The sequence below is a fragment of the Erythrolamprus reginae genome, chromosome 3 (genome assembly GCF_031021105.1).
Source record: "Erythrolamprus reginae isolate rEryReg1 chromosome 3, rEryReg1.hap1, whole genome shotgun sequence".
Lineage (NCBI taxonomy): Eukaryota > Metazoa > Chordata > Lepidosauria > Squamata > Dipsadidae > Erythrolamprus > Erythrolamprus reginae.
Window position 1 is genome coordinate 107593461 of NC_091952.1, and position 25513 is coordinate 107618973.

Sequence of the window (25513 nt, forward strand, 5' to 3'; positions counted from 1 at the left end):
ATCAGCAATTGGCAGATGACCTGAATGTGTTCTACTGCAGGTTTGAAAAGAAACCTCAACCACTTATGTGCACAACCTCCATCCCAGACACACCAACAACAGCTAAATCTTCTACAACTGAACCCATCCCATTGTGTTTACAACCCCTAGTGATCACAGAAAAGGAAGTGAAAGATCTATTTCTCAGACAGAAGCCTGGAAAAGCACCAGGCCCAGACAAGATAACTCCTTCTTGCTTAAAAGTCTGTGCTGACCAATTGGCCCCCATCTTCACCCAAATCTTCAACAAATCACTAGAGTTGTGCTATGTTCCTTCCTGCTTCAAACGCTCGACTATCATCCCAGTGCCAAAGAAGCCCTCCATCAAGGAACTGAATAACTACAGACCAGTTGCTCTAACATCTGTAGTTATGAAAACCTTTGAAAGGCTAGTGATGTTCCATTTGAGAGCCATCACGGATCCACTGTTAGACCCCCTGCAATTTGCATACCGAGCAAATAGATCAACAGATGATGCTGTTAATATGGCTCTACACTACATCCTTCAACATCTTGAATCTCCAATGACCTACGCCAGGGTCCTCTTTGTGGACTTCAGTTCAGCATTCAATACCATTGTACCGGACATTCTCTTAACCAAACTAAATCAGCTAGCGGTACCTGAACACACTTGTAAGTTGATCACAAGCTTCCTAACAGACAGGAAGCAGCAGGTGAAGCTAGGAAAAATCACATCAGATATATGTACAATTAGCACAGGTGCCCCCCAAGGCTGTGTACTCTCACCACTTCTCTTCTCTCTATACACTAATGACTGCATCTCATACGATCCATCTGTTAAACTACTGAAGTTTGCAGATGATACAACAGTGATCGGACTCATTCGAGACAATGATGAATCCGCATACAGACGGGAAGTTGAACAACTATCCTTGTGGTGTGACCAGAACAATCTAGAACTGAACACACTCAAAACTGTAGAAATGGTGGTAGACTTTAAGAGAAACCTTTCCACCCTTCCACCTCTCACAATACTAGACAACACAGTATCAACAGTAGAGACCTTCAAATTTCTAGGTTCTATCATATCTCAAGACTTAAAATGGTCACCTAACATCAAAAACATCATCAAAAAAGCACAACAAAGAATGTTCTTTCTGCGCCAGCTCAGGAAGCTCAAACTGCCCAAGGAGCTGCTGATTCAGTTCTACAGAGGAATCATTGAGTCTGTCATCTGCACCTCTATAACTGTCTGGTTTGGTGCTGCAACCCAACAGGACCGACACAGACTTCAGAGGATAATCAGAATTGCAGAAAAAACAATTGCTGCCAATCTGCCTTCCATTGAGGACCTGTATACTGCACGAGTCAAAAAGAGGGCGGGTAAAATATTTACTGACCCCTCGCATCCTGGACACAAATTGTTTCAACTCCTACCCTCAAAACGTCGCTACAGAGTACTGCACACCAAGACAACTAGACACAAGAACAGTTTTTTCCCGAACGCCATCACTCTACTAAACAAATAATTCCCTCAAAACTGTCAGACTTTCTACTAAATCTGCACTTCTATTCTACTAGTTTTTCTCATCATTCCTATCACCCATTTCCTCCCATGTTGACTGTATGACTGTAACTTGTTGCGTATATCCTAAGATTTTTATTAATATTGCTTCTTCATTGCTTATTTGACCCCTATGACAATCATTAAGTGTTGTATCACATGATTCTTGACAAATGTATATTTTATTTTATGTACGTTGAGAGCATATGCACCAAGACAAATTCCTTGTGTGTCCAATCACACTTGGCCAATAAAAATTCTATTCTATTCTATTCTACATAGACCAACATAGGATACATAAGAAATTATGACAATACTTTTCTTTTTAAAAATGCAAAATATTCTTTTTATTCAGTTGAATCCACTGTCCTTCTGGGTTATAAAACATCTTGGATCAGGGGGGGAAATAAAGCATTGACTCACTAGCATTGTCCAAAGAAAATGGGTTCATTTAGGGATTTCTTTTAGAATCATGTCAATATTTATTTGTTTGTTTGTTTGTTTGTTTGTTTGTTTATTTATTTATTAGATTTGTATGCCGCCCCTTTCCGTGGAAATTTATTTGGAAATTAAGATAATCTCTTATACTTATAGTATCTAGTATATTTTGCATGTAAAAGATTCTCATTCTAAAGGTTTTAGTTGAAGTTTTAACATCTTTTCCCTAAAACATTTCCAAATTTGTTTTGAAAGACATGTTTTGAGTAATTGTCTTAAACCATAAAGTCAGGATTCCAGATATATGAAATTATTTTATTGTGTTTCTTCAGGAGACTTCTATATACTGAAAAGCAATGGAAGAAGGAGCAAGTCAAATGCAACCCTGCAATGAAAACCAGCTATCAAACTCTGAAGATGGATGCGGATGGCAAGTTACAGACATGACTAGACTGCGCCGTTTCTTGTGTTTTGGTTCCGAAGGAGGTGCATTCTATGTCAAGGAACAAAAACTGAGCTTTGAAAGTGTAGATGCCCTTTTAAGGCTTATTGAAGGTGGCAAAGGTTACGAAGCAGTAGAAGAAATAAAGACGTTCAGCCAGGAAGGTAGAGCAGCAAAACAGGATCCAGTATTGTTTGCGCTTGCCATTTGTTCACAGTGTTCTGATGCCAAAACCAAACAAGAAGCTTATAAGGCTGTCCCTGAAATTTGTCATATACCAACCCACCTTTTCACTTTCATCCAGTTTAAAAAGGATCTGAAGGAAGGCATGAATTGTGGCATGTGGGGCCGTGCCCTGAGAAAAGCTGTTTCAGTTTGGTACAATGGAAAGAATGACATGGCTATTGCTTTAGCGGTGACAGCAGACAAGAAGAAAAATGGCTGGTGCCATAAAGATCTTCTCAGGTTATCACATCTAAAGCCTGCAAATGAAGGTAATAACAAACATGTTTTCTGAATCGGCAAGGATGGTTTCCGGTAAATAATTTGGAAAATTATGATCAAAAAAGATGGAGGAGTGAGAAATGGAAGTGTAATTCTATAAAGTAAGCCATGGCTCTAATTGTGGGGAGAAAAACAAACTGACATATAAAGTGTTAAAAATTGGAAAGAATACACAATGTTCACTTTTTTTAAAAAAACTTTTATTAATCTATAAGTAGTCCTCAACTTAGAACAGTTTGTTTAGTGACCATTTGAAGTTACAATGACCCTGAAAAAAGTGACTTAGACCAGTTTTCACACTTAATGGCCATTATAGCATCTCCATGATCATATGATCAAAATTCAGATGCTTGACAACTGACTCATATTTATGATAGCTGCAGTATTCCAGGGTCAGAGATCAGCTTTTGCAACCTTCTGACAAGTGGAGTTAATGGGGAAGCCACATTCATTTAACAACTGTGTTAGTAAGTTAACAACTGCGTTGATTTGTGTAACAACTGGCAAGAAAGATCATAAAATGGGGCAAAACAACTGTTTTGCTTAGCAACATAAATTTTGCATTTAATTATGTCACAGAAGCTATATTGCTTTATTTTATAATAGGAAGAATATGTAATAGTTTTAATTTTTTTAAAAATAAAAACCTTGAGAGTTTTCTGGAAGGAATTCTTGTTACTGCGAATAGCAAAATCAACAGAAGAATTGTAGCAGAAAGAATGCCCACAATCAACAATCCTAAAGACTGAGAGTCAGATGAATAAATTGTGAAAATGGCATTATAGGTGTCCGTATGTATTTAATTAAATAGTAACAGTACTGTATTTACTCTTTGCTTTTATACTATCTTCCACCTATTTATATATCAAGGCAATACATATAGAAGGTAATACATAAATAAATTGCTAGTTTTGCTAAGATGCCAGAAAATACCAAATACAAAATAAATACACTTTCCAGCCTAATATTTGATAATTTTACATTATTTTGGAGTTCATATTTCTTTTTAAAATATGTTATAAATTAGAAATAAAACTTACTGTATTTCAACAGGCCTGGCCATTGTCACTAAGTATGTAATGAAGGGATGGAAGGAGGTCCAAGAGACATATAAAGAGAGCAGACTTTCTGCTGAGGCTGAAAAAGTGTTGAAGTATTTGGAAGCAGTGGAGAGGGTAAAGCATACAACGGATGAACTGGAAGTGATTCATTTGATAGAAGAGCATAGTTTAGTTAGAGAACACCTCCTGACAAGTCACTTGAAATCTAAAGAGGTAAGGAAATTAGAGAAACATTAATACTTTGAATCACACTATATAACATTTTCTGCACCTTACCACTCCTCTGTATTATAGCCCTTTTAACAATTTTACATGTATTTTTAATTTTACATGTATTCCCCATGGCATGGGACAAGGCTACCCGAGGAACTATTTTGTTTGTCCAAATTATATCGCCGCATTAAACTTGGTCAGGTGGGGATCCTCTTGATTAAAAGAATTTTGCCTTGTGGGAAGAGAGACAGCTCTATTTTTAACTTCTTTATATTTTGTGACATGTTTTTATTGTGAGCTGCCCAGAGTCACATAGATTAGTAGTAGAAATGTAGTAAATGAATGAGAAAATATGTTGACATGATTCCTGTAGTTATACATATTTATACTGAGTATGTGTTTTTCTTTAAACACTGTGACTTTTCCTTTTCTTTGAACTTCATTTTGTACAAGGTATGGAAAGCACTGCTACAGAACATGCCCGTAACAGCAATATTGAAGAACCTGGGAAAAATGACAGCAAATTTTGTTCTTGAACCAGGAAGCTCAGAGGTAGCAATGGTTTGTGAAAAACTAAAAGATGAAAAACTTCTTAAAAAGGTAAGGATTCTTAGTGCTGATTTACTATTTGTGCCATATCTTTAGGAATAAGGATTATTTTTAAATAATGTTAGGGAAATACTGTACTGGTCTTCTGTAGAAAAACAATAAATGTTTCAGTCAGTTTTAGGCTGCTCTTAATTTTTAAAAAATGGAATGTTGGCTGTCTACTAATCAATAATTCCAATTTTCCAAATTCCTGATCCTTGTAGACAAGGATCAGGAATCAGGAAAATTGGAATCATTGATCAGTAGAATCAGTAGTCTTGGTTAGAAATGTTCCTCATTGCGATCACTCAGCTGATATGCATGGAGGGAAGCCTTGTAATAATTGTCAGGTCTGAGGGAACTCCTTGCATTAAAAATATTGTGTTTACCGATAATAATACATTAACCTGATCTGTGAATTGTAGATACAACAATATACAACAATAATTGTCAAAGTTTGTTTGATCTTTTTTCTGTGGTTGTATTTTGGGAAACGTATTACAGTAATCCCTCACCTATCGCTGGTGTTACGTTCCAGACCTGGCCGCGATAGGTGAAATCCGCGATGGGGAATTTATCGACTGATAGTACTTATTTAAGTATTTATATTGTAATTGTTTGGTAAGTTTTCATTGTTTTAAGTGTTTATAAACCCTTCCCACACAGTATTTATTTTAGATACAGTATTTAAATACAGTATTTACAATTTTAGATTATTTTTTTAAAAAAAACCCCTGCCGATCGAGTTCGGCGGGCTGTTTAAATCTGCCGATCGACTTCCTCAGAAACCCGTGATGAAGTGAAGCCGCAGTAGGTGAAGCGCGGTATAGCGAGGGACTACTGTAGTGCATTCTTTTTGTTGGCTTTCCCTCTACCACAAGGGTACTAACTCTAATGCAGGTCAGTAATGTGGGAAAAGGAAACTTTAGTTTTTCCTTTTAAAATATTCTCCATTTTTATAATTTTATCCAGCTTTCTAGTGAACAAGATAATAATAATGGTATGTCCATTGTTTTCCCTATTTGAAACCTAAAATGACTTTTTAGCCCTGCTTCTTTTTGGAAGAAAGTCTGGTTGCATTTAATGTCACTTTCGTTAAAATTAATCTTTTTTCCCCCTTTCATAAATTTTAAAAACTTACAAAACACCAACACATTTTTGAATAACTTTATTAAAACAAAATAGTATTTAATTTTTTCTAAAGGTTTTGCTAGATTTTTGGGAAAAAATTAATATTGCAAAATTGATTGTACTTAATGCTATTTATATTAGGAAAATTGATATAAAATTAATGCAATATTTAAAAAGCCAAGCTCCATTGTGTAAAATTTTCAACTACTATGACTGTTAGTACTACATAGCATGCAAAGCTGATTTTTTTTTTTAATTTTCAATCACAATCTCTTGTGAAATCCTATGATTTTATAGTATGCCACGTGAGAAAGGATGGTTTAGAATATGCTTATAAAATAAGTCAAGTCCAGATATCCATCAATAGTTTTCTTACTTCTTTCTTTGTTTTTCTGTATTACTCACTGTATATAGGTAGACCTTTCTATGAGGATCGCCCAGAAAATAATGCACCACATTTTTGTTCTTCAACAATTATTTATGGAACACAATGAAACTTACACACAAGAAAGAATGATGTTTTTTCTACACTCCTATTTTTCCATGTAATTTCCATCCCGTTTTATGACCTTCCACCAGCGAGACACACGGGCGTGTATGCCCTGTTGGTACCACTCCTTGTTCTGATCATGAAGCCATTTCTGCTCTGCCGAACCATCTTCTAATGTGCCCAGAGCCTCTGTGCCCAGAGACTAACCATACTTCTTTTGACTGCAGATTTCCCATAAACTACACAAACATTTGTGAATGTTTCCAACAGTTTCTTTCTCCACAGTGGAAAATTCAGTGACAACACGCTGCTTGTTACTTACAGACGACATTTTGAAACACTGCTGCAGCTATGCTATCTGAAGAAATGCAAAATTTACACATGCACTCCTGACAATTCCAATACCACTGAATTGGTACATTTGTACCATTACTGTAGGCTGAGAAAAAACATGTGGTGCATTACTTTCTGGGTGACCCTCGTATATTTAAAAAAACGCTTTTTATAGAAAAAGCTATTGAACTCTTGCTTGCATTTAATAAATGTTTACAGAATCTGTTGCGTTATACATGTGTTATTAGCAAGATAACACAGGATTTCATTTTTGTCAAGAATGTTGTTTGTACTATTATAAATATTCCTATCTTTTTTTGCTTTTACTCTCTCCATTGACAGCTGTTAGAGTGGTTAGGAATTAAATAAAAATAATAATTCAAATTGATAAGAGTTCATCAATCATGCCCTGTAAACAAGTACAAGGTCCTCAACGTACGACCAAAATTGAGCAACAAAATTGTTGCTAAGTGAAGCATTTGTTAAATGAATTTTGCCCCATTTAACAATCTTTCTTGCCATTGTTGTTAAGTAAATCAATGAAATTATATGGTTAAGTGAATCTGGCTTCCCCATTGACTTTGCTTGTCAGTTGTCAAACTAAATTTTGATCAAGTGACCACGGGGTTGCTGCAAAGATTGTATGTGAAAAATGGCCATAACTCACTTTTTTCATTGGCGATGTAATTTTTAACGGTTACTAAATGAACTGTTGTAAGTTGAAGACTACTTGTACATCTGTTTATTGGAAAGATCTGCTGGTGACTCATATCTGTGCTCTTGACCAAATTGATTGGATTAGAGTTATTTGTTTCTACCGTATACCAAATAGCCACATCCTGGTTAAGACTGTCAGGTCGGGATCAGGAGCTTTTAAAAAATTTATTTGTTTTCCGGGTTTTTTTCTTTTTTCTTTTTCTTCTTAGAATAGACTACTACCAGGATTATACTTAGATTCTAGTCACTTAAAAAACAACACTGAAATCTTTTTCACAGGATTCTAGGAAGTTGCTTTAAGACTAATAACTATTATTTATTTTCCAATTTTATATTATAGAGGATAATGTTATATGTCATGGACCTTTCAGTTTAATTGAGTAATTCAAGTTTCAAGTTTAATTGGATTTGTATTCCACCCCTCTCCGAGAACTCAGGGCGGCTCACAACATATACAAAAAAGCAATAGTAGATCAATCCAATTAATTTTTATATACATAAAAAACAATCCTTAAAATTCTAATTTTTAAAAACTTCCATTAACATTCATTCAATAATCATATTAAAAATATTCATTGGTCGGGGAAGATCTAGTAACCCCAGGCCTGGCGGCAAAGATGGGTTTTTAAACTCTTTCAGAAGGCAAGGAAGGTGGGGGCAGTGCAAATCTCTGGGGGGATCAGATTCCAGAGGGCCGCCCTCCCCAGAGAAGGCTCTTCCCCTAGGTCCCGCCAGCAGACATTGTTTGGTCGACCGGTCGCTGGGATTCGTGAGGCAGAAGGCCTCGGAGATAGTCTGGTCCTATGCCATGTAGCGCTTTATAGGTCATAACCAACACTTTGAATTGTGTCTGGAAACAGATCGGCAGCCAATGCAGTCTGCGGAGTGATGATGAAATATGGGCATGTCTTAGAAGGCCATAAACTGCTCATGCGGCTGCATTTTGGATGATCTGAAGTTTCCGAACACTCTTCAAAGGAAGCACCATGTAGAAAGCACAGTATAATGTAATAGTATAATGTTATATCAATTTGTATTTTGTTCTGTTTATTTTTGCCTACTTTTCTGTGCCTAACAAATACAGCTATTACTCTTTTACAGATGGGGTGAATTATTTTACAGGTAATTAAAGGGGGTTAGGTGTCTATATATGTGTGTATCCACATCATTCCTGGCCTGTGCTGATGGCTACACATATCCCTGCAGTTTTCTTATCAAGATTTTTGGGAGTGGTTTGTCTTCCTTGGGCTGAGAGTGACTGGCCCAAAATCAACTCACTGGCTTTCTACATAAGGCAGGACCAGAACTTGCAGTTTCCTGGTGTTTTAAACCGCTTCTCCAAACTAAGCAGATTAAGTAATCAGTACTTATTAATATTTTTGATCTTAACTCTCTCATTTATCTTTCATTTATTAAAAATCATCTATCCTTCATTGATTTAGCCCAAAATTTCCATTTTAAACAAGATAGTTGTTTAAACTATCTTTTACAACCTTTCTTGTTACTGTTGTGAAGTGAATAACTGCAGTTTTAAGTAAGTAACATGTTGTAAAGTGAATCTGGCTTCCACATTGACTTTGCTTGTCAAAAAACCCTACAAAGTCAGAAAAGGTGATCACATGATCCCGGGACACTGAAAATGCCAAAAATACATGCCAGTTACCAAGCATTCAAATTTTGATCACGTAGCTACAGGGATGCTGCAATGATTGTAAGTGTGAAAAATGGTTATACTGTAAATCACTTTTTTCAGTACTGTTGTAACTTCAAATGGTCAGTAAATGAATGGTTGTAAGTCAAGGATTTCTTGTACAAGATTTTTAAATATGCTTCTAATCTTTTTTTCTGTTCATCTTTTTTATGAAGGTACTTTTTAAAGTCAGTAACTTTTTGAATGTTTCTCTACAGTTAAAATAGGGGAATCACTGTTTTGCTGAAAAAGTGAAAATTACAAAACATACTATATACAAAAATATCATTTTGTTGGGAACATTGAATCTGAACGTCATTTGAAAGGATTTCTTTTCTTGTGTAATAGATTTATAGAAGGCAAAGAAAATAAAAAAGCAGTGTTCTGACTACAAACCAAATTTGTGAAGTCACCATATAAATTTGAATTTCTCTAAACCAACAAAATAAGCAATTGAATTAATAATAAAAAAAGTACTTTTTAAATCTCATTTAGATGAAGGGGCAAAAATCTACTATAACAGTTATTTCTAGCAATAATACTCTGAAAACATGTTAAAAAGTTGTATTGCAGTCTTTATTCAGAATACATAAATGCCATTTTCTATTCCAGGATCATTGATTTTATAGCATACTTGATTAACAGAAATTATGGCTGGAAGGAGAAATTAACCTTTTGAGTCTGTTTTCCAAAACTCTAGGCCCAAATACACCCATTCCATATTTTGGTTGCATTAGAAAACTATAAAGGAGAGCGTGGTTATCGGGGAAAACTGCGCTGGCAACCAGAGAAAGACATCTTGGAGGCTCTAAATACTTCATTTTACAAGTCCTTCAAGGTAATGGTTATGAATATTTATTTAATTACTTTCAGTATAAGTCTGAAGCATTTAAACAATATGGGGAATTTCTGATTTTGGCAATAAAGACTAAAAGCAGGAATGTTCCTAGGAATTTTGATTTTTAGTATTCTGCTGAGCAGTCCATAACAATTTAGGGTATAGTCTTCCTTTTTTCCTCACTTAAGATGCATGGAGATTTATGCTGTGCTTAGTTGCCTCCACTATAATGTACATTCAGGGAAAGGTGGCAATGGTAGTGTTGGTTTGGTACCCTCTTCTCATATACCTATATTATATTATTTTTGTCATCAACTAATATTTCTTTCATTAATATTGTTGCTTCTAAAAGCACTCACAACTGTGAAAAGTCATGCAATTAAAAAAACACCTTTAAAAACATTTGTTCTGACTTCTTTCCCCTTATTGTCTCTTTCTTAGGCATTAGAACCAATGGGGAAGCGTATCTTAGTTGCAGTTGATGTTAGTGATTCTATGTTGCAAAAGGTTTTTGGTAGTGTGCTGAATGCTAGTACCATTGCTGCAATAATGTGCATGGTAAGAAATGTCTCATTTTTATAATATTTTTTGGGCTCAAACTTTGGGATATGATGCCATTGTTTTCCAAAATTGAATAGATTGTAATTTGGTAAAACCCAGGATATCTGCCTCATGAAATCTACCTATGTAAAATCTACATACTGTAGGTATTAATTCCTGTTCTACTTATTTCTTCAAATATAAATCAACCTTCTGTTTTATTTATCCTTTTTATTTTTGGATTAAATGGTCAACATTTTCCAAAAGTATACAAAGATATATTTCCTCTGATGGCTCTCAAATATCTCTCTGTGTTTACAATTTGAGTGACTTAATTGCTGGACAGTAATTGGTCACACATTAATAGCCTTTTATTCATTCCATGCCTTACTACCAAGTCTTGCCACTTGCCTATAATACACAATTTTCCTGTTGCTCAAGTTAGAGCAGGTAATAAAGCATTTTTATAGTGATTAATGCCTGCCATACTAAGGTAACTGTTTGGCCAAGATAATAAATCCCGTTTGTGCCAAGAAGAAACCATTGTGCAAGATTTGGTAATTTGATTTTCAGTACTTGTATCCAAAGAAAATTAAAAAAAAAACCTTAAGAAAGTCTTGGAGAAAAGACTGGGATAGTGATGGTGAATCTATGGCATCGGTGCCACAAGTGGCATGCAGAGTCATATCTGCTGGCACATGAGCTATTGCCCTAGCTCAGTTTCAATGTGCATGTGTTTTTTGGCTCGCACAGAGACTCTGGGAAGGCGTTTTTGGCTTCCAGAGAGCCTCCAGAGGGAATGGGGAAGGACATTTTTACCCTCCCCCAGCTCCAGGGAAGCCTTTGGAGCCTGGGTAGGGCAAAACATGAGCCTATTGGGCCTATCAGAAGTTGGAAAACAGGCAATTTCCAGCCTCCCGGGGGGGGGGGGGAGGGGAGAAGTTGTTTTCATGCTTCCCAGGCATTGAATTATGGGTGTGGGCACTCGTGCATGTGCAATAGTGCATGCTCACGCTCTTTCGGCACCCGAGGAGAAAAAGATTCACCACCACTGGACTAGGACAGGGTGGAGAGTTAGAAGGGGGATGAATTAGAATAGGAAAAAAACTGTGGAAACAGCTATTTCACATTTGAAAACCACAGAAAGCTTAAACTACAGAAATGCTTTTTAGTCCAAGAAACAGGAAAATAACATTCTGTCTTTACCTTTGGTCATTTGGTTTTTACCAGGTTGTGACACGCACTGAAAAAGATTCCCACATTGTTGCTTTTTCTCATGATATAGTTCCTTGTCCTGTGACTGAGGATATGACTTTACCACAAGTATTACAGAAAATGTCTAAGGTATCTAACATTCTTAAAATCACCCCATAGTTTTATATGACAATAGTTATCTTAATGTATTTATCATGAAAAGTAGTATTTTAATAAGTCTTAAACATGTAATACTTTTTCATGGAAGCATTTTATTTTCAAGTGACACTCTTATTACTTGCATGTAGCACATGATAATATTAACACCCTAATAAAAAGGAAAGCACACATTGGCCTGGGTAATTAAGTACCTAAACTTCATTAGAAAGAAAAATGAAAAATTTGAGATAACTCATAAGAGATGTGAAGAATGTATGGATATACTATGATATTACTTGAAGCATGTTACTATATAATTTGAAAGCATTATTATGTTACCTAATGAGTTACGGGGGTTGAGTAAAAACGTTCAATGAGTTGGCTTAATAGAACAGCATGTAAATTTGTTTGGGGCAGTGGATATAATGAATACACTTTCCTTTGGAAGTGATGAGATTGGTTTTGTGATCAAATTCATTATCAAAATAGTGTAGTGGTTTATAAAAGGAAATATAACACAAGAGATTAGGGCAAAATCATTGAAGAACTTTAATGGTAAGATTAAGGTATTAAGGATAGATGCAGAAGTGGATGGAAATCAGCACTGGATTTATGAAAGATTTCTTAGTAATAACTTTAAAAAAAAAGAAAACAAGGAATCTGAATGGACATGGAAATATCGCTGGGCAAGCTAATCTCCATTTCATGTCATTCAGCCTTCTATAAACTTTGCCCATCCTAGCCATATAATCATACATATAGCATGTATCTGTTTAGATATATGAGCCTGTGGATTTATTGTGCATGTGTAAGAAATGAAAAAGGTTGCCACTAAATTAGTCTTCGGGCCAAAGAAATTTTCTCTGTGAACAGCAATTCTGTAGCTTGCATGGGTTGTCGATAATGCTGCTTCGCTATGTACCTTTATTCGCCTGTCAGTTTGGCATCTCCAGAGGACAGAATCAATGGGCAAGAAGTGTAGGTCTCTCTATCTGAAACTGTACTGCTGTTGCAAATCACAAGACATATTGGGTCAATGGGAAAAGCATTTGAATGGCATTTGATCATTTCCCAGGAAAAGCATCATTCACTATATTGAAAAACTATAGTGAAGTGATACAACATAGGGCAAAACAATTTTCAACTAAGGTACCTCAAATGAGTTAAATTAAAACATTTTTACTCTGAGGGTAATAAATTTGGGAAAGTTGTAGCTATTTCAGTGCTGCTGCCACCATGCTGTTAAGACTATTTGATCATCACTTTCAACATTTCTTGACAGCTTCTGGCCACTCTCTTATGCCCTTCCCCACTCAACAGTAGTGACATATTAGCTTTTACCAGGAAGGGAGACAGGAAGGAAACAACAAGAGGGAGGGAGGGAGGAAGGAATAAGGAAGGTAGGTAAGTAAGTAGGTAGATAGGCCATTTATAATGCTGAGATAATATATCCAATGTCTAGAGAAAGTGTATAGCATATTAAAATAATAGACATTTCATACTTTGTCTAAAGACATCACTCTTTTAGAGATTCCCTAAAATGCCAGTTTTTCACACATTGCTCGTAACATATACTGTATATCAGCACAGTTTACAATCTTAAATGTAAACTTCAATTCACATTCCATTTGCTAGTTTCTAGGCAGAAACATTACTAAGTTAAAAAGCTTTTTTAAATTAATTAAAAATTTTGCTGGCTTGTTGGATCTTAATATTTTTTTTGCTTATAGATTCCAAGAAGTTCCACCAATTGTTCTTCTCCATTGCTCTGGGCCCAAAAGACAAGTGTAGCGGTTGATGTTTTTATTATCTTCATGGAAAGTGAGACCTTTGCTGGAGATATTCACCCTGCCACAGCTTTGAGACAGTATAGAGAGGTAAGTATTTTTTAAATAATGCAAAATAAGAAAATAAAATCTTTATAAAGATTTTCCTTCTTAAGGTAACTGCCAGCATTCTGATGATCTATGTTGTAACAGAGAACCATTTTCTGAAATGGTTTTGGGCAAACAATATAATTAAAATCCTAATGTAGAATAAAATATAAATACATAGAGTTATTTCTTTAATATTTTGTTCAGTGCATGCTAGTTTACTCCTGTTTATATTAGTGTTATATTATTACTGCTTGTAGTTTTCTAGCTATCTACACTACAATGATCTGATCTAGAAGTATAATGGGCTCACATAAATGATCCACAAGTGTAACCATATTTGTTATGGGATGCAAAAAAAGTATTTAAGGACAAAGCAGCAAGAATGTGCAGTACTAAAACAGGACTACCACGGATAAGAGAGAAAGCATATTTTCAAGAAAAGCCAGTATATTTCCCCCATTTGCCTCATTCAGGTCTCCCTGCAGTTGTGATAGTTTGGGTTCAAAAATCTTGGCAAAATACTGAGAAAAAGTAAGACTTCCCTGGAAGATAACAAGAATATGGATTGTGCGCTTCAGTAATAAAATCTGTAAAGACTTTGCTTTTATAAATAATTTGTTGTTTTGCAAGTATAATCTGAAAAAAAAGTATTTCTCTCTCTCTTATCTGTTTATAGAAAATGGGTATTCCAGCCAAGTTAATTGTTTGTGGAATGACATCTAGTGGCTTTACTGTTGCAGACCCAGATGACAGAGGGATGCTGGATATTTGTGGTTTTGATACAGGCACACCCATTGTCATTCAAAACTTCATTTTGGATTTGATCTAAACCTGTGAGCACTCAGTTTTCTAAAGCTACTAACTTCCTAAAGAATTGACTGGGAGAGCTATCAATTGCATTAACAAGACTCTATTAATTCAAGGATAAGTTTCATATTTCTATTGGAGCATTAGCATTTTAAAAGAGATATAAAAACAGGGGCAAACTCTACTTTCTGAACATACTGTTTATATCTGCTGCACATAATTCTAGGTTTTCTATTGGTTTTTAGAACTAAACAAGGAATACAGTGAATGCTTTTAATTTTTTTATATTGGTTTAACTATGACAATGTGTTCCATTACTGAATATTTTATTTTCCTAGAATGAATTTATTATGTTAATCCCAGGAAATCAAAGAAGGAGACAAGGCTTCATGTTTTTACACTACTTCAGGTTAACAACTGTTTGATTGGAAAAACTTATTCTACTATCTGGGTCAAATGAGCCATGTATGCACTACAGGTTATATTACTTTGATCATTGCTCATTACTTTCTATTACTTTATGGAACATTTACCACTGGAAACGTGATGCTCTTCTTGTTTTTAGCAGAGATTTTGTATTAAGCCACATTGGGAAATATGGAAACAACAGATTATTCCCAGGAATATTAATATAAAGGTTATACTTTAGCCTTCTAAATTCTTTTTTTTAAAGGTCTTGCAAAAACCATAATTTTTGTGCATATTATGGTCTAACTCAATGTTTCTCAAATTTGATAATTTTAGGATGTGTAGACTTCAATTAGAATCATCCAACCAGCATATTGCCAAATTTGAGAAACACTGATCTCTATTTTATCTCCTGACAGTGGGTAATAGAAGGTTTCTTAAGCAAGTTTATATTTTACAGAATCAGAATATCAGAAAATAAAGAGTATTTTCTGATGTTCTTTATAGAAAATGTGATTTATCTTATCTCTTGAAGTAAAAAGAAAAAAAAGGCAAAAAGAAGCAAGTATAGGGATTATTGATAAAGCTAACCATATTCACATGTTACTTGTACAACAGCTATACAATAAATCAATGCTATCTACTTACTGTATTTTTCGGTGTATAAGACACACCGGTATATAAGACGCACATAGATTTTAGAGGAGGAAAACAAGGAAAAAAGTATTCTGAACCAAATGGTACTAGTATTAAATAGTAATAGTAACCTCTCCAGCCATGAGGGGGTGGGTTTGTGGCTACTGGTGTTTTCTGTGGGAAATGTCTCCCTTCCTTCTTCCCTCCCTTCCTTCCTTCTTTTCTTTCCCTCCCTCCCTCCCTCTTTCTTTCCCTTTTCTTTTTTTCCCTCCCCTTCTCTCATCCCTCCCTCATTCTCTCTCTCTCAATCTACGGAGAGTCTACGGAGAGGGGCAGCATACAAACCTAATTAATAATAATAATAATAATAATAATAATAATAATAATAATAATAATAATAATAATAATATTTCTCTCTCACTCTCTCCCTTTCATTTCTGTTTTTCTCTTCCCTCTCTTTTTCCTTCTCTCCCCTTCGCTCTCTCATTTGTTTGTTCTTTCTCTCCGTCGTTCTTTCCCTCCATCAGTTTCTAATTTTTCTCTTCTTTTCTCTCACATTCTCTCCCCCTCTCACCCCCCCCTTTCCCTCTTCTTAGCTTTTCCTCCAGTTTCATGTAGAACTACACCACTTCCGGGTTTTACAGATGGCCGAGCAGGATCGCCTCCTCTCCTGCACTCTGTGCTGCGATCTCTCGCTGGCTGGGTTTTGACCCCCAAGATGCACTGAGGGGACGCCTTGCCCGGCTCTCTGCAGCTGAGGAATGTTGCCAGGGCCACCCGGCAGCCATTGGCAGGAGGCCGGTGGCTTGGCCCTCGGGATGCCCCTGAAGACGGGAGATTGGAGTGGGGGCTGATGAGCCGAGCACCCTCCCGCGGGACGATCAGCGTTGCACTGCGGGCCTCCTCTGTCAGCTGGATGCGCCGAGGAGAATTCTTGCGAACAGCTCCCGGAGGCTCCGCTCCGCAGCCAGCAGCAAAGCATCGCATTCCAGTTGCCGGGGCCTCTGGGTGACAGGAACAAGGGGTGTGTGCCCTTGGTTCCGGCGGAGACAGTGGCAGTGGCCTGGGGTGTGGACGTGACGTTCCTGGCGCTGCTGCTCTTTGAAGGGAAGCCGCCGACACTGTCTCCACCAGCACCATCTAACTCAGGGGCATGCCCCCTTGCTCCTGCCACCTGGAGGCCCCAGCAGCCGTCTGGAATGCAACAATTTGCTGCTGGGTGCTGCTCAGTGCATCCAGCCAGCAGAGGAGGCCCATGGTGCAGTGCTGATCGTCCTGCAGGAGGGGGCTCAGCTCCATCAGCCCCCACTCCAAACTCCCACCTTCGGGGGCATTCCCAGGGCCGAGCCGCCGGTCTCCTGACAAGGGTTACCAAGTGGCCTCAACAACATTTGGTGTATAAGACGTACCCAGTTTTTGGCGCACTTTTTTGAAGTAAAAAGGTGCATTTTATACACTGAAAAATACGGTAAATGTAGAGTTGCTGTGAGAGCAACACAGCTGATTATATGCTGTTTTAATTTATATAGACTGCACGTGAAAAATTGGTCAACATAGAGCTTTCTTGCTCAAATTCTATGCTCAATGAATGGGCCTTACAAACAGGCCTAAAATACTTTTATTCCTGCCTTACCATCAGGCTGGTTTACACAGGGATTATATGTTCCTAAAGCATGTAATTTAATGACATTCATTCTTTGTTGTGTCCTTTGCGTCTTAATGCAAGGACCATGATTGTGAGTAGGCAAATCAAGATTAAGACCAGCTGCATAATTTTAGCGGTTCCCACAGTTCCTTTGGTAAGGAAATAACCTGTTCCTGATCTAAACTTGGCATTCCAGTTGGGCCTGCTGGGAGTTGTGCCACTCCAAATGTTGCTGAACTCCAAATTGTCCCTCTTTGTCCTAGAAAATAAGTTCATGAAAAAAATACCTTCTCTTTTAATTGAACAGAAGAATTATAAGCTAGTAAATTGATGTGCTGAGCAAGAAAGAGGCATCTTATATAGAAGACTTCACAACTGTGTTGCTGTTCCTTTTCTTCCTATACAGTGATCCCTCGATTTTCGCGATCTCGATCTTCGCGAAACGCTATATCGCGATTTTTCAAAAAATAATAAATTAAAAATACGTCCGCATTTTTTTTGCTATACTGCGGTTTTTCCCACCTGATGACGTCACTCTCTTCCTTCCTTTCTCATCTTTCTTTCTCTCTCTCTTTCTCTCTCTTGCTTCTTCCTCTCTCACACTCTCTTCCTCCCTCTCTCATCTCTTTCTTTCCTTCTCTCTCTCTATCTCTTGCTCTCGAGCGGCGGGCGAGCGGCAGGCGGGCAGCAGCGAGGAGCCGAAGATCGGGGTTTCCCCTTTGCGTGCGCGGCGGGGAAGACCCAGGGAACGTTTCTTCGGCCGCCCAGCAGCTGATCTGCTCGGCAGCGCGGCAGCAGCGAGGAGCCGAAGATCGGGGTTTCCCCTTTACGTGGGCGGCGGGGAAACCCCGATCTTCGGCTCCTCGCTGCTGCCGCGCTGCCGAGCAGATCAGCTGCTGGGCTGCCGAAGAAACCTTCCCTGGGTCTTCCCCGCCGCCCACGCAAACTCCACCATCTGCGCATGCGCGGCCATGGAAAAAGGGCGCGCATGCGCAGATGGTGTTTTTACTTCCGCACCACTATATCGCGAAAAATCGAGTATCGCGAGGGGTCTTGGAACATAACCCTCACGATACTCGAGGGATCACTGTATTACAGACCTTAAACCAAACCCCCTACAGATCAGGAAACCTTTCTGTGTCATATGAGCAATAGTGTGAAACAGTTTCCTATACAGTATTTAAGGCTTCTTAGCTTGATGCATCAATTTCCAGCTTGGTACAAAATCACCCTTCTTGGTTTGGGCCAGTAGTGGGTTCATACCGTTACGCCTATGTGCAGCTCTGCAGGTAGCAAAATCTCGCACGGGGATGCACATGCGCACATGTTTTGGTGAGGTTTTTTGCCTCCATGTATGCGAGTAGCGGTAGGAACCCATTACTGGTATGGGCAGTTCTCCTTTGCTGCAATTCTATATGACATAGAATATGATATACAGTAGTTGGAAAATCAGGAGAAAAAAATATAGCAATGTTAACTGTAATGTAAGATTGGCAAACTGATGAAGATGAAAATAAACCAAGTTCAACTAGCCAAATCACAGAAGACTTAATAGCTACATTTGCATTTTCATTGAGCATATTGTGCTTGCAAACAAATTTGCCAGGCTTAATGGGGTATTCTGACGATGAACATATCCTTTACCTTTGAAAAAACACCATTCATTCACTTAGAAAATTGAGAAAAATATTAGTATTGAATGGATAATCTTTTCTCCTCTTTATTCTGTTAAAGTGCACTTCCTGGCCTCCCTCATTGTTAGCCAGATTTATAATTTAGTAACATCTGGAAATAACCATTTCTCCACCTTTGGCTAATGTACACAGAGTGTACATTTGTAATAACATACATTCTGTAACCAAATCCTCTTAATGAATTCAAATTGATAATCTTGTAAACAGTTGGTAATCAAGATTGTGATACTTATCTACTCCTTATGGTAGCTGTTCACATTTGTTCATAATTCCAGACATAATGTATACCATTTTTTAGATAAAAAAGGGTTAGAGAAATTGCTTTTACTTAGTTTCCCCCAACTTGGATGGGATATGATAGAAACATAACACATCAGGTGACGTGACGGAAAGCTCCTGATGCTCAATGAAAAGTGTCAAAAGAATAACCCAGATTATGTATACTAGGCAAAATTTTGCACTGCAAGTTATAGAATCTGATACTAAATAAAAGTGATGATATAGGCTTGTAATATTTGCTTGCTTGGAAGACTTGTTGATTAACCCTGCTGTTCTGTTCGAGTCTGTGCAACACGAAATCGAAGTTTGAGACCCTGTAAAAAAATTTCCCTGCATTTCTGAAACTTGAAATTTCATGACTTTTCATAATTTCAGGGGTTCTCTCTATGATATTTTTTTTGGGGGGGGATTAGTTTTTGCTGGGCAAAAAAAGTCACACTTGTGCTGTTTATGAGTCTGTGTGACTCACACCGAAAATTCTTTATTTTAAGTGCTTGTATTTGGTCAATTTAAAAACTTCTTTCCCTTGTAAACTAGGTTGAACATTTCTGCACACAATGAAATGAAAATTGAAATAAAAAAATAATGCTTATTGGTTTATTTTGTTCATAAAGGCCCGTCCGCCCACTTTTTTTGTGAATTTGTTTTCAATTTATAGATAGTTTAGCCTGCAAAACGTGTACAATTTTACTAAATTTGGTGTGAGATTACTAGTTTGAACATTCCTGAGTATAAGAAAAAAAATAAATGAACAGAAAAAAATGATGCTTATTGTTTTTTTAAAATCAGAAATAAGCCCCCTCCCCCCCAACAATTGCTTGCAACCATTTTCACTTTAATTTTTTTTTAGGCTCCAAATCCGAAATATTTTTAATAGTTTAGGCATTCATTTATTCAATTTAACATGGCTGATCATCATAAAAATATTTTTTTGGGGGGGGTGTAACTTCTTTCTGGGCAAAAAAAACTCACGTTGAGTCTGTTTCTGGTTGTATACGACCCAGACCAAAACAATTTTTTTTAGGTACTTAAATTTGGTCTTTTTGAAATATTTTTCCCCTGGGAAACTAGTTTGAACATTTCTGAACATAATGATATGAAAATTGAACTGAACAAATTGATGCTTATATTTTTATTTTGATCAAAAAGGCCACCCCCCATTTTTTGAGCATTTCGTGTCAGTTTATATTCTTTTAGGCTACAAATCTCTAACGAATTTCCCCCCAAAATTTTTGATATACTAAATTGAACATTCCTGATCATAAGGAAAATATAAATGAACTGAAAAAAATGATGCTTATTTGTTTATTTTGGTCACAAAAGGGCCACCCCCTCTCGGCCTTGCTGTGTGCCATTAATTTCACTTTTTATATAGATTTGGCTAGAAATATTGGGAATATCCTTTTGAAAAGCAAGCACATGATAGCCAGACAACTAATTTTATGAAAGAAATCCATTTTACTAAAAAAAAATATGTAATTTTGAAATTAACAGCATAATTTTTATATAAATTGAAATAATTGAACACAGCGGGGGGGACTTTTATGTGCAAAATAAAGAAATAAGCATCAATGCTTTCAGTTCAATTTTCATTTCATTATGTTCAGAAATGTTCAAACTGGTAATTCAATGCCAAAGTTATTGAAAATATTTGGAATTAGGGGCCTAGAAAAATTTATAAAGTGACATGCTTGAAAAAATGGGGGAGGGACTGCCCTTTTATGAGCAAAATAAACAAATAAGCATCATTTTTTCAGTTCATTTTTCATATCATTATGTTCAGAAATGTTAGTAAAATTGTATGTTGTTTGCAGGCAAAACTATCTATAAATTGAAAAAAAATTCACAAAAAAGGGGAGAGGGCTTTTATGAGCAAAATAAACCAATAAGCATTATTTTTTATTTCAATTTTCATTTCATTGTGTGCAGAAATGTTCAACCTAGTTTCCAAGGGAAAGAAGCTTTCAAATTGACCAAATATAAGCACTTAAAATAAATAATTTTCGGTGTGAGTCACACAGACTCGTAAACAGTACAAGTGTATAGTGGTTTTGAACAGAGCAGCAGGGTTAAACTTCCCCCAACGACTTCAGTTTTCCTGTCAGCAGCAAATTTGCACTGGAGAAGTGGGGCATTTTGGAACAGATACTGGAGTGGATAGAAGGGAGATTTGTTTTTATGCAAGTCCTTTCATGCAGTATTTGGATGTAATTTGGTAAAAGCAGAATGCCTATTTTAGGTAGCTACAATTTTTTAAAAGCCCTAGAATAATATTGTCAGACTAACGATCAATTCTTGGTATAGTTAGAGAGGAGGAGGTTGCTTTGGAAATGCTGATCTGTAGTTATTCTTCTGTCCTTTACAGAAGTAGCAGTTGATTAACAGCTGCTCTATTAAAATCATGGATTTTAAAGAACTTGTAGCTATATTGATCTTTCTGTAAATTATCTTTATTAAAGATATTTATTTATTAAATATCTAAAAGGATTTCTACAGTGCCATACAAGGCATTTTACCTTGGGTAATAATATGTACTCTAAACTAGTTTTCTTGTCTATTTTTTGAGAGGATTCTTACTGCATTTCCTATTTAACTGTAAAAAAAAATAAAGATCATGGTTCGTATTATTATTATTATTATGACTCATTTTTGAGAGAGATGTTCAACATAATGTAATACACCCAACAAACGTATAGATACTACAGACAGCTTCTGTATTGCTGAGCCTGGAAAGAGTTGCTACACATAAATATGAATTGTAATTACAAATGTGTGGCTTTTAAAACATTTGCAAAGATCTCATTATAGTTGAGATTTATAGAATACGTTAATTGTATAACTGGAAACTGACCCAAGACCTATAGGGCTTTTGCCATTGATTCACTTAGAAGCATTTCAGCTATACTTAACATCATGATCTTCTAACTTTGGTGGCACAGTGGTTAGAATGCGATATTGCAAGCTAATTCTGTTGCAGGTCCCAGATTGTTGGGAGCAATATGCTGACTCTGTAAACCTCTTGGAAAGGGCTGTAAAAGTATAAGTATAACTGCTATGGCTATTGCTAATCCCTTTATAAATAATTGTGCTGTTCATAGTTCCTTTACGGAGAAATACCAATACTAAAATAATGAAATGTAAAAAGTCAAAATGTATAATTTACATACATTTGTGGGAAAGCTATAACAGGCTGTATGAATTTAGTTTAAAGCTCTAGGACAATGATGGCGAACCTATGGCATGGGTTCCACAGGTGGCACACGGAGCCATATCTGCTGGCATGTGAGTCATTACCCTAGCTCAGCTCCAACATGCATATGTGTGCCGGCCAGCTGATTTTTGGTTTGCACAGAGGCTCTGGGAGGGCATTTTTGGCTTCCAGGGAACCTCTGGGGAGATGGGGGGGAAGGCGTTCTTACCCTCCCTCAGCTCCAGGGATGTCTTTGGAGCCTGGGGAGGGCGAACATGAGCCTACTGCCCCCCCCCCAAATTTGGGAAACAGGCCATTTCTGGTGTCCAGAGGGCCTCCGGGGAGTGGGGGAAGCTGTTTTCACCCTCCGCAGAGATTTAATTATGGGTGTGGGCACTCACATGCACGCACACTCTTTCGGCACCTGAGGAAAAAAAAGGTTCGCCATCACTGCTCTAGGACCAATATAAAATTACCTCCTGCAAAAGTCTTTTGATCTGTAATGTTGTACAACATGTTTCCTTCCGTATTTTAAATGACTTTTATGACTTTTCTTCCATTACAAAAGCTGTTGGTCTCCTGACCCAGGAGAATTGGACAGCTTTTTTTTAAAGGAAATACAGAAATCAAAGCTTATATTTTCAAATCTTTGCCTAAGATCCAAAGGTTTTTCATCCTGATTTTCCTCATGAATGAATGAATATATATACATATACAGTACTCTATAACTAGAACTAACATATTTGAGTTCTAATGTTTTTAAAAAATCTATATACTTTATACATTTGTTTCATTTTTTGAAAATGTTGATTTTATGCCGCTGAGCACTACAATTATACTGACTTGCCTGCTAAAATACATTCACTCTAAATTTGTTCAATCTATTTTAAATTACTTTTTCAACAAGCAACTGTTGTAATAACAAATTGTTATAAAGATAGTAAAATGTAGGTATTAGATTTTTGTACATATATGCTGGTTTTGCTATTAAAATGAAACTGCCCCCCCCCCAACTCTATTGCAGAAGCAGTGGTGGAATAAGTAACATAATAGCAATAGAATAGCAGCTATAATAAATGAGGTGCCAATTTTATCCCCTTATCCTAACATTTTTGCATTCTTTTCTGTGCTCTGGACTGAATTAAATTTAGATATATATCAATAGGTGACTTCATTTTCTCTTTTATCCATAATATTACTTCCCATAATATTACTTGTATCTTAGTGCAGATTAGGAGACACTATTAAATGGTGGCAGTAAGAGTCAAAGAGGAAAGTGGAGTTTGCTAGGTTTGAGCGGAACATGTTTACTGTAAGAAAGAAAGAAGAGGCCGAGGAGTGTGGGGCAGGGGAGAGGAAAGGGTAAACTTGCATGTATCCATTGATAAATAATTCACTTTATTTAAATCACTCTTGGAATAAATGTTAATAATAGAAAATAAAAGATATTCTCTGCACTGAAAGGACAGAAGCCATATTGAATGCTTCAAAACTGAATCCATTCTCTGTTAAAAATGAGTATGATTATAGGTTTTTATTGCAGCGAAATACTTTTCCAGTTAATTTAAGGTTATAGCCAATATGATATGACTTCCCCCTTCCCCCATGGCATCCTCCTGAGAGGCCAAGATGGGTAGCTCTACTCCTCCAGCTCTATGACTGAGTTGTAACATTTAGGACCGCCTCCCTGCCAACGGCCCAGTTCTTCAACTCAGTCCTAGCTCTGAGGACGTTCCGGAGATTACTCTTTAGCTAATTTTAGGATAGGATTGTCAATAAAGAAAACTCCCTGAATTTTTTTTGCCGAAAGGCAAATTTCAGCTTCTCTTTCCAACTGACAATGCTACAGATTGATCAGCTGTTTGGCGGTGCTCTCCGCACTGTTGCCTCACCTTTTGGATCTCCAGAGGCTAGTCTGTTTGATCTTGACCTTCATGTCTAATGTGTGTGGTCCGGCAGTGGCTCTTTGGCTCTCCTCCGAAGCAGATGCAGTTTTCAGAGGGGTAGTTGGCCATTTTGAAGCATCTATGCTGCTCAGAGAAAAAAGGGTGTTGTTTTGAAATTCAAGCCTCTAGAGCCCTGGTTCCCAACTTGGGGGCCACTCTCCACAGGAGGGCAATTTCATTTTTAATGGGGGCAATTGGAACCTTGATTAAACCTAATTAATGGCCTTTTAGGCTTCCTCCATGTGAGTAATTCACATTTTGAATGATAAGAATTATATGTCATGTGAGGGGAGGCCTCGGGATTTTAGAGATGCTTAGGTGGGGCATGGACAAAAAACAGTTGGGAACCACTGATCTAGAGTTTGCTAGCTGGACATCTTTTTTTCCGTTGATTTTCGTGCCCAAATATTTGGATTCCCTTGGTTCTTCCCATAGAAATGCCTTGACTTGACTATAATATTGTAAGTGTGCATTTTGTGGACTCTGGTGCCAGTTTTCTCCTTGCCTCTCCTTAAAGATTGAGTTTGGAGGGGGTTTACCATTTGAGCCCTGTCTCAGGCTCTAATTTTTTTTTCCAGAGGCCATTTTGGACAATTTGAAAGCCCTTCTCTCAGAGGCTTTGTGGCCCAGTGGCAGATTCTCCTTTTCAGCAGTCTCTGGCACTGACGTTATTTCCTGCTTCATTTATTACTGCAACAGCAGCGATTCGCTTAAGACTGCCCTTTTCTGCGGTGGGGCCTATACCTGTGCTCATCTAAGCTAGAATGTTGTGCTGGCAGTGGTACTGTTTAGCATGCCTGCCCAAGTTTTTCCTCTGGCGGCAATGGAAGACAGTAGTGCTGAGTCCAGCTGTTTGAAAAAGGGGGCTTGATCTCCTCAGTTTTCTGGCAGAGCTGGCAAGGCTTTTGCCAACTCATGATCAGCCAGCCTATTGGTGGTGTAGGGTTTCCGGATTGAGCAGGTTGTTGGACTTGATGACCTGCAAGGTCCCTTTCAACTCTAATAAAAAAGGCCAGAGCTCAAAAGAAAGCCTCTGGGGTGGAGGAAAAGGCCATTAGACATCGCCAGAGGGCGTTTGACCAAGAGTTTGACCATGCTAAGAAAGTGGCCATAGAACAGTGTCTGACAC

The 25513-nt window shown here is 37.3% G+C and overlaps 1 protein-coding gene across 4 annotated transcripts in view; it reads left to right on the forward strand.

The window, feature by feature from the left end:
* The window catches only part of RO60 (Ro60, Y RNA binding protein), a 31923-nt gene that overhangs the window by 5522 nt on the left and 888 nt on the right, over window positions 1-25513 (forward strand). For 2 of the 4 annotated variants that reach the window (XM_070746332.1, XM_070746331.1), the window contains exons 2-9: window positions 2335-2938; window positions 4002-4222; window positions 4676-4822; window positions 9872-10009; window positions 10451-10567; window positions 11780-11893; window positions 13633-13779; window positions 14456-15641. In XM_070746332.1, coding sequence (XP_070602433.1) covers window positions 2359-2938; window positions 4002-4222; window positions 4676-4822; window positions 9872-10009; window positions 10451-10567; window positions 11780-11893; window positions 13633-13779; window positions 14456-14608 — 1617 coding nt within the window. In that variant the 5' untranslated portion in view covers window positions 2335-2358 and the 3' untranslated portion in view covers window positions 14609-15641. Of the gene's footprint in view, window positions 1-2334; window positions 2939-4001; window positions 4223-4675; window positions 4823-9871; window positions 10010-10450; window positions 10568-11779; window positions 11894-13632; window positions 13780-14455; window positions 15642-25513 lie in introns of those variants that run through there. The other 2 variants (XM_070746333.1, XM_070746334.1) reach the window with 2 other exon arrangements.